General features: G+C 39.4%; 1 protein-coding gene across 1 annotated transcript; it reads left to right on the top strand.

Annotated features, from left to right (window-relative positions):
* Positions 1-1,874: 1,874 nt before the first annotated feature.
* LOC131248171 (B3 domain-containing transcription factor FUS3-like) lies at positions 1,875-7,463 on the top strand. The gene is made up of 6 exons (XM_058248269.1): positions 1,875-2,590; positions 5,483-5,572; positions 6,004-6,104; positions 6,429-6,475; positions 6,807-6,883; positions 7,003-7,463. Exons 1-6 carry the CDS (start codon positions 2,387-2,389, stop codon positions 7,285-7,287), a joined length of 804 nt encoding a protein of 267 aa, XP_058104252.1. The 5' UTR covers positions 1,875-2,386; the 3' UTR covers positions 7,288-7,463.
* Positions 7,464-9,150: the final 1,687 nt, after the last annotated feature.

Here is a 9,150-nt window from a genome sequence, read left to right as displayed (position 1 = left end):
TCATTAATGCCTATAAAAAAATACACAAAAGCCATTATTATCCTAACCTAAAATAACTCTGGCGATCATAACTTACACGTTGAAGAGTTTAGTTGCAAATCTTAAAAAGAATACTCAGAAGTTCGCTAGAATGGAGGGAATGTCGCTAGATATACATTGGAAATTTGTTGGAGTGAGTCTTATGTAGGTGGTAACGATCCTAATGGCCAAATGGTCCCATCTCATAAGAAAACGAAGAAGAAAATAAGAAAAATGCCAAATGATATTCTTTCGTCAAGGGTCCCCTTTTGAACCCATTCTATGTCTTAGGTGGAGCCCACTGTATAGTCTTATAATAGATCCAAGCCGTTTAAATGAAAATGATTTTAATTTTATGCAATCTGCACAACTTTGAGGACAAAACTCACTATGAATGGATCACAATGGAAAAAATAGCTTAGAATTAACTCACAACGTTAATGCAGTTATAGGCCACAAACAACTCTAGAAAATTTGTTGAAATGACTATACTGTGGTTTTACGACTGTTTGATTAAAGTGAACAAATTAGATCGATCGAGGGGTAGCTTAATCATTAATTTAATGGGGCCCATACCTCATTCTAAAAAAGGCCCTCTCGATTTCCGTAATCAGCTAATGCCCTACGTGGACAAGGGGGCATTTTCATCCATATAAAAGCTAAAAAGTGGCTTATGTCATTCTAATTAATATCCCATAGGGTCTGACCATGAGGCCCACCTTGACGTATGTATTATACATCCATGCTTTCCACCCTTTTTCTAAGCTCCTTTTAAGGCATTAACCCAAATTTTAAGTAGATTCAAATCTCAATTAGACCATACCATGCGAAACACCATTGATTTAATGCCCACCGTTGAAAACTTCCTAGGGCCCACCTATTTCCCACCATATTGTTTATTTGCCATTCAAGCTATTGATAAGAACACACATCTTGGATGAAGGGAAAAAGTAAATATTAGCTTGTCCCAGAACTTTTATAACCCACTAGAAGTTTTTTAATGGTAGTCGTTAATCACCCTAAAACAGTGGTATTGTGCAGCAGAGATTTAAATTTACCTTATTTTTAGGATCATTTCCTAAAATAATATGGCAAATTGGATGGATGGCATGGATTAAACAAATACACTATATGGGGCCACAATGCACCTTATGTGGTTAAGACTCCATGTTGGTAGTCATTTTTGTGAATTTTGGAAAAATCATGCTTTAAACTACATTAGCGAAAACTAACAGAGGGAAACAATAAATTGACTACTGAGATAGCTCGATGAAAACTTATTTTAAAAATAGGTGCATGATGTGAATACCAAACTTATGAGGTGCCATTTTGTAAAATTTACAATTGAATAGATAAAATAAATTGTGTGGACCACTAATGCAAAATAAAAATCCCACATCAAATTGGCTGAATAATCCGTGGATACTTGTCGGTGAAAATGAGACCCGATGAATAGTTTTCATTGTTAACCATTAAATAAATGTCCACCGATCCATAGACAGATAATCATATGACCTTAACTTTTACTTCACGGTACTTCCACACTCTGTCATATAATTTGACGGTTTAACTTGACTACTTACATGCCACGTGTACAATTTTACAGTACTTTCGAGCCCGTGTACCATCGATCACGCTCTGCCAGTGTATCAATTATTTTCTGTACCGCCAAGATTTCTAAAATCTCATAATAATACTCCTATAACATCGGTTAACGTAAATTATCACGATATTATCAAAATATCGGCAACATTTGTCACGCTACTTACGTTCCTACCAACCGCTCAGCCGTTACATGTTAAGGTCACCGTTAAATAACTGTAACATGCGTTGTAACGCCAAGTTAACGCCGTTCTCAGTCGGAGAAGAAACGGCGGCAGGAGCAGTTTGCTTTTTGCCGTCTCTCGACGCTCCAAAAATTCAAATTTCAAAGCTCGAGAGAAACGCAATCTCCAAAACCCCAAAAAAGGATAAAAAAAAGCCATTGATTCTCGCTTCAGAAAATCAGAACTTTTGCAACACCTGGACTCCAACAACCACAACAAACCCAATCTCTCTCCTCTCTTCGCCTTCCATTCGTCGCTCGACCCTTGGCCCGAACGGAACCCTAACCCTAACCTACCTCTAGAAAAGGCAAAGAAAATGAATGCAAATTGCCAAAGCCTCCTTCAAATCCGACACCAGAATCACCAAATCACTTCCAAAAATAGCAAAATCTCACTCTCCGCCCCACCCTTATTTATTTCGCTGCTAGCAACGTGTCCTTTCCGGGCTCTGCTGATCCAGGGAAGAAATAGGGACGACATGGAAACCCTAACTCTAGTCGCTGCTGGCAAGCCCTAGCTCTTCTTCTGGCGTCGTTGCCGAGATGGAGAGGGAGAAGGACGAAGAATCGGATCGGGCGCGAGCGAGTCGAGATCTCGTCGCTGCTGAGTTCCTGGATGCGGCAAGTTTTAGGGCGAATAGGAAGAAGAGGATGGCAAGGAGGCGGAGGCCATGGGCTGTCAGCGTTTCACCTCTTCCCGCGTCTCCACCGCAGCGGTTGGAGGAGGACCGTTTGTCTTGTACACGTGTAAGCATCTCCCTTTTTTTCTTTTAATGTGTGTGAGGAATTCCTCAGTGAGCTAACTTTGTGAAAACAGAAGTATTTATTTATTTAAATTTCTTAAATTTAAAATTTGGATGAACATACAAGGCTACTCAGAAGAGTAATATGTCAAATCATACATTCGTCACACGTGCCAATGTGGCATTCATTTGCAGCATCCGGGCCCTCCATCAGGTTTGCCCTGCTGAATCTGTATGGTGTCGCGAAACTCGTCTGGTCCAGTCATCAGATCGGCCTCTCATGGTGCGTTGGTCGGTCAGTCCAGTCTGCAAATGTAGCTCAGCTGATGACTTGATTGACCTAAATTTTGGGCTACGGCACATTCAATCTGGATCTCAACACATTTCGTGAGACTTGTGAGAAATTTAGAGTCTACTAGAATACCAGCCATTGGATCTGGGGTCATGTTTCGTGACCCAAACCGTTCACGTGATGGGCCTCTCTGTGGATGGGGCACACCCAATAATGGAACTCTTCATATTGGAGTATTTTAACACTTTGATCTGTTAACTCTTTTCTTTTGAATGTGGACCATCATGTTTCTTTAATTGTTGATTTGTTGACCGCTGATTGGAAGTTTAGGATATTCCGATCTTCGAGATTTTTGATGCTGCCACTTGCATAAGTGTCGAACTAGTTGATTGACCTTCATCGATGTATCTTGTCTGATCAATAATTTTGGATGAACTAATATGGCCCAGATCTAACGGCTTTACTCTCAAGTCCCTATGTATCCTATAGCAATGGATAGGGATGTCTTCTTTGCAAACTTCCTTCTATTTAGTTTGTGTGGATGTTTATTTCCATTGATATCGAATTAGTTGATTAATTTCTCCATTGATATCGAATTAGTTGATTAATTTCTATGCTAATTTTGGTGGCATTCAGTTTAATTAATACAGAGATGAATTGGTTGTTATAATGTTGGATATATAAAGTGTGTGCTCCTGTGGTAACAGTACCACCGTAAGCTTATGATGGTACTAGGCAGATGTAGGTACATGTTATGTATTCACACTGTCCAACCTGTCTATCGGAAGCTTAACCTGAGAGAACACCTCGCACCCAACCCACCCTTGAATTTCACAGGGGCCCCATACCCTAATCAACGGGGGGCGTCCCCTCTTAATATGTTCCTTGTGCTGTGGCCAATCTGAGTTTCAGATCTGGTTGAATTCTGGGATATAGGGGTTTTCTGATGTGACACATCCTATTCATAGGTTGGATTCGATGACACATCACCTAGTACCACTGTAAGCTTATGGTGGTACCGGTACCACTGGAGTGTGGTTGCACTGGATTTTTCTCGGTGCTCAACTCAGGACTTGATACTATTCTGAGGCCAAGGTGTTCTGGAACTCGATCGCTTAATTGGGTTTTGTGAACACCTGACCAAGTTATAAAGGAACTGAGTTACCCCTATGAGTCATCTTGAAGTATATTTTACAATGATTTTTCAAACATTTTTCAAAGCATTGTCTTTGTAATATTGAAGATATGTTGTAGATTTTTTTTTTTTTTTAATTTAATTTTATTTATTATTATTATTATTTTTTTTAATGGTTTCCCTTCTTAATTTGAATCTTTTTGCCGATGAGTTCTCATGGGGACATGTAGAAAATTAGACTACCCATCCATGGGTCCCACCTTTATTTGTGCCATGGTATGAGAATCAGGCTGGACCAATGTGGAGGTAGCAATGGGCCTGGGTCCAACTCCTTTATTAATTACCCCTGATATGCAGATGGCACCAAGCCAATGACAGCCAGAAACAGGTCTAGACTTGGGCATGGGTTTTTCCCAGCTGTTTTTTTATTTTTTGGTGAAACCTCGTTCAAAACCTTGCCTTTTGTCTGACTGGCCTCAAAATCAGGCCCAGGAAAATTCAGGCTCGAGTCTGCTCGTGGTGGATCAGGCCCAGAAGCCTCAATTCATTGACAGCCAAGGTATCCAAAAACAGTAACGGCAATGGTTACTGTGACAACCATTACATGTTATGGGGTTGTAATGACAGTTATGGAAAGAAAATGGCCCTGCAATGGCTGTCACGGGCCGATACATTTAAAAAAGAAGAAGAAGAAAGAAAAAGAAAAAATAAGAGGTCGTAATGGCCGTTACGGCCTGTGCTGTAATGGTAACAATGGTGGCTGCTACGGTCCCTGCTACCATTGTTGAATACCTTGCTGACATCCATAGCTAAACCCTTCACAACTCAATTTGAGTAAAACAAGGATTGCCTTCCAAAAATTTTCCTGTTCCAATCACGTGCAGAAACATTGCAAAAGGCTGTGTGCAATTTCTTGTTTTTATTTCATAAATTTCAAATTCTGTTCATCTTTAGAAATAAACTGCTAAATCTGGAGATATCTTTTGGTGGGCATTTAAGCAAAGTGTCCATGTCTAGATCTTGGAAATGTCTTGGCAAGGAATTTCTTAGGATATTTCAAAGTTTGAGCCTTTTCTCTGTATATATTAAAGGAAGTATTGTGGGAAAGTAAACAAATAAAATATAAAATTTAAACATAAAATATAGAAAATTGAGTAAATGGTAAAGAAATAATGAGCAGGATATTGGTTATTTTGGATTCCAGGGTATTATTGAAAAATATTGGAATATCAGAATATTATCTTTATTATGGAGACATTTGTAAGTATCAGGATGTTATTGGGTAAATTTGCCGTTTTCTGAAAATACTTGGACAGTACTGCTATATTTTCAAAACATGGGAGATATTTGTAACTATTCATTTAAGTATTCTGCTTATTTCTAATCTGGGCAGTAATGCATCCTCATGTGTTCCAGCAGTTTACCACGATATCTTTGATTTATAACTTTGTTTTGATCTTACACTGTAGGAGGCCGAAGAGAATGGTTTGAGATTCCTCCTCCAGAAGGAACTTCGAAACAGCGATGTGGGTTCCCTTGGGAGAATGGTGCTTCCAAAGGTTATAATTAAAGCTTGGGCACGACTTCAGTGCACATGGCTCACTGAGAGTCATGCAACCCCCTCACCATTTAAAAATGGTTGCTGGGAATCTGGCAGCAATTAAAAATTCAACATGAATATTCCATTTCAAATGTGTGTTGAGGTACCCACCCACCATTTAAGGATGGTAGGAGATGCGAGCAAACCAATTCTCAGTGAACACTTGGTGCACACAATCTTTTTCACTTTAAGCTTTGCATGTTCACATGTAGAGATTTGTGTGTGTGCATGTGCGCCTGTCAGTGTCTGCATGCATGTGTGGTTATGTGTGTGTGTGCATGCATGCCTCTGTGTGATCCTTTATTGGTGTGTTATTATCATCTCTGTTCCACGACTAGAAGCATGATCTTGGAACTTTAATGGGAGATCAATTATGAAATTGGATTTCAGAAGGGGGCTGAAGCCCACCTCCCAATCCTTACTTCGAGGGAAGGGATCTTGATGAGTATGGATGACATGGACACTTCGCAAGTGTGGAGCTTCAAGTACAGGTTTGAGTTCATTGCCTCCTATTTGTTTTGTCCACCAAGATCAAGTGCATACCAAAATTGGAAAAGCAGGTGCATTTTCTTGATGGGAGGCACTATTTACTACAACCACCATGTTCAAATTTATACATCTATTTTTCTTTTCTGGATTTGAATTAGTATATTTATGTACTATTTCAATTTAAAAATGGAAAATGAATGTGATACTCACGATGTATTAATACTGATCAAGGTGTTTGTGGACATCAAATCTCTTTCTTTATTTTGTTGGGTTTCTTCTTGTCAGCATGTGCTCTTGCTTGATGCTCATACGCTTTTCTGATGCAGGTTTTGGCCAAACAACAAGAGTCGGATGTATGTCCTAGAGAACACTGGTGAGCTCTAGGAATTCTATAACGGTAACTGACTAACTGTATTGGCCAGCCTTATGCCTGTTACGGCCCTGTAACGGTCAATATTTCTTTTAAAGGAAGGAAATCTATGTGGCTTCGTATTGGCCTGTTACAGGCCTTTTTTTTTTTGGAATGGGTGTTATAGCCCTGTATCGCCCAATGGGTCCCAACATTACCATTATCTAATGGCCGTAATGCAGTTGTGTTACTGTTTTTGAATACCATACATCTGCCTTGCAAGCAAAGATCATTGTCATCTACAGTTCAATCACTGTTATAACATGCAGATTTCTTTCTTCTGAATTTATTTCAGGAGAGTTTGTTAAATCACATGGCTTACGACTTGGAGACTTCATCATGTTATACAGAGATGACCACAAACAGAAATATGTAATGCGTCTCTCTCTCTCTCTTTCCTCAACTGATAGTCTGTCTGATTCAGCTTAGTAACCTCCGACTACTGACCAGTAGCCACATAGGTTAACAGTAATTTGTTTTTGAATTGTCAGATTATTCGAGCAAAGAAGACTTTAGACCGGGAGGCACCTCCTGCTTCTTCAAAGAATGGCTTTTTCAATGCTAACACTGCCGATGATCAGCTGGTGCCCAACATGGGGGTAAGTAAATCAAGCTACTTCCATGTAAATCTTCCAGTTACAGATGAGATGTGCATGGGGTTCCTCCTCAACGATGCCTTCTCATCGGAATTTCCGATAGATCTTTGGAACGGAAGGCTTCAGTCCACGACCAGCTTTGGGTCTGTCGAGAACTTGTCTCTTGATGACTTCCCATGAAGCCAGCCTTTCTTCCATGATCTTTAAAAACACTTGCTGAACATATTACCTTCTTGTTTTGTAACTTCTCTTTCAAGGGGACCTTTTAAGTCACTGAAACATTCCATGTCTGTTTATATCTGTGGGATTTGATGGATTATAGAAATGATGGTACGAGTAGAAATTGAAACACTCTATGACTAGGAAAGTCTCATGGAAGGAAAATCCATTGCTGGAAAATATAAACAAGCCTATCATGAAATCATACGACCAGCAATGTGGAGTCTAGGAGGCTCATGCTACCTCAACTGGATCCAAAATCATTGTATGAGTGGTCCATCTTGACAGAAATGTAAGTAGAAATCCATACATAAAATCTACAAGGAATGGAGATCATCTTCATTGATAATGTCTATTGTAAAGCTTTCTTATAATGGCTACTATAACAGGTCCCACTTTTTTGTTTTGACCCTGCTACAATGGCCATTTTGACAGGGTTTAATGGCTAGTAATGGATTATTTTATTTTATTTTATTTTATTTATTTTATTTTTTAATACAAATTCTCTGTTTTTTCGTTTTTCATTTTTCTAAAGAGTGGAAAATTTAAGATAGATGCCTGAAAGAACAATGGCTTGATTTGACATAACACAAGACATGTACCATTCAAGTTTTAAGTTTGTACAAGTAGAGTCCATGGATCAGTGCCATGGTTCAGTCCCCTGAAAAAAAAAAGGGCAAAAAAGAACAATGGTTAACAATTTTCTCTTTAATTTGAGGAAGCTTTTTGATGCATTTAAGGGCCATGCGCTATTGGTCAAAGGATGGTGTGGGCCATACAAGTTGGCTGATCAAGGATCTTGACCATCCAACCATCTAGATTGGCCTGATTGAAGATCTGGTTCAGATTTGGATCTAAATCAATGGTTTGATTAGATCAAGGGTCTCATGCCATATTTAGACTGAAGCCTATGGGATGTAGGTTTTTATTATTTAGTTGATACTGTTAAAGTAGTTGTGAACAGTGAAACAAGTTTTAATTTATTATTATTATTATTATTTTATTTTATTTTTGGTTCTCCTCGTGGATAATCAAATGGTGTAAGGACAACATGAAATTGGTCCTGTTTGAAAGCCAATTGAGTTAGGGTTTAATATGGGCCTCAGATCATAAATTGTGATACGGTAAAGGTTATGAGACAGCTAAGCTGTTTTGAAGTCAGAAAGTGAGAAATCATAATGACAGGATCAGCAATCACCGTGCAAAATTGCTTTATGCCGTTAAAATGACAACAAGCTAAGCGACTTGGTGCCCCACATCTGCGACCGTCAATTCACTTCCATGGGTGAAATTACAGCGGCTGGATGGAGCTAGTTTAGTCTGATTAAGAGTATATACTTAGATGGCGTGGTGCTGAATCAGTTCTCTTTGTTGTGATAACCTACCGAGTGTATCCTACCAGAATTGAATGAAAAAGACTATCGCTAGAAAAAGTGTCCATTGAAAAAGTGTCCATTGTTCGGCGCCAAAGGAAATCTGGTCCGTCGATTGCCTGTGAACAAGGACGCTTTGTGCTGTCTGTGAGAAATCCACCCCATCCCTTATGCCGTGAGGCAAAAAATGAGGCCAGATTCAACAGGAAACAGTGGGGATTGAACACCCACCATTGAAACGTTCACAGGCCCACAAAAGTTTTGGATCATGCTAATATTTTTATGAACGGTTTGGATGGCATATAAACATCATAGTAGACCCTGGGAAGGTTTCAATGGTAGGCATTTCCCTCTCCACCTTTTCCTGTCGGGTGGCCCACTTGAGTTTTGGATCTGCCTCATTTTTGGGCTTATGTCTTAACATGAGTTGGCAAAACGGATGGACAGGTAG

The sequence above is a fragment of the Magnolia sinica genome, chromosome 6 (assembly GCF_029962835.1).
Source record: "Magnolia sinica isolate HGM2019 chromosome 6, MsV1, whole genome shotgun sequence".
Lineage (NCBI taxonomy): Eukaryota > Viridiplantae > Streptophyta > Magnoliopsida > Magnoliales > Magnoliaceae > Magnolia > Magnolia sinica.
Note: the sequence above shows the minus strand (reverse complement) of the source record. Positions and strands in the feature narration are given on the sequence as shown.

Bases quoted from the DNA above. Each gene is read 5' to 3' on its own strand.
- LOC131248171 (XM_058248269.1), top strand. From the start codon at position 2,387: ATGGAGAGGGAGAAGGACGAAGAATCGGATCGGGCGCGAGCGAGTCGA. The intron at 6,476-6,806 runs GTGAGCTCTAGG...AATTTATTTCAG, and splicing joins GTATGTCCTAGAGAACACTG to GAGAGTTTGTTAAATCACAT. The intron at 6,884-7,002 runs GTAATGCGTCTC...TTGAATTGTCAG, and splicing joins ATGACCACAAACAGAAATAT to ATTATTCGAGCAAAGAAGAC.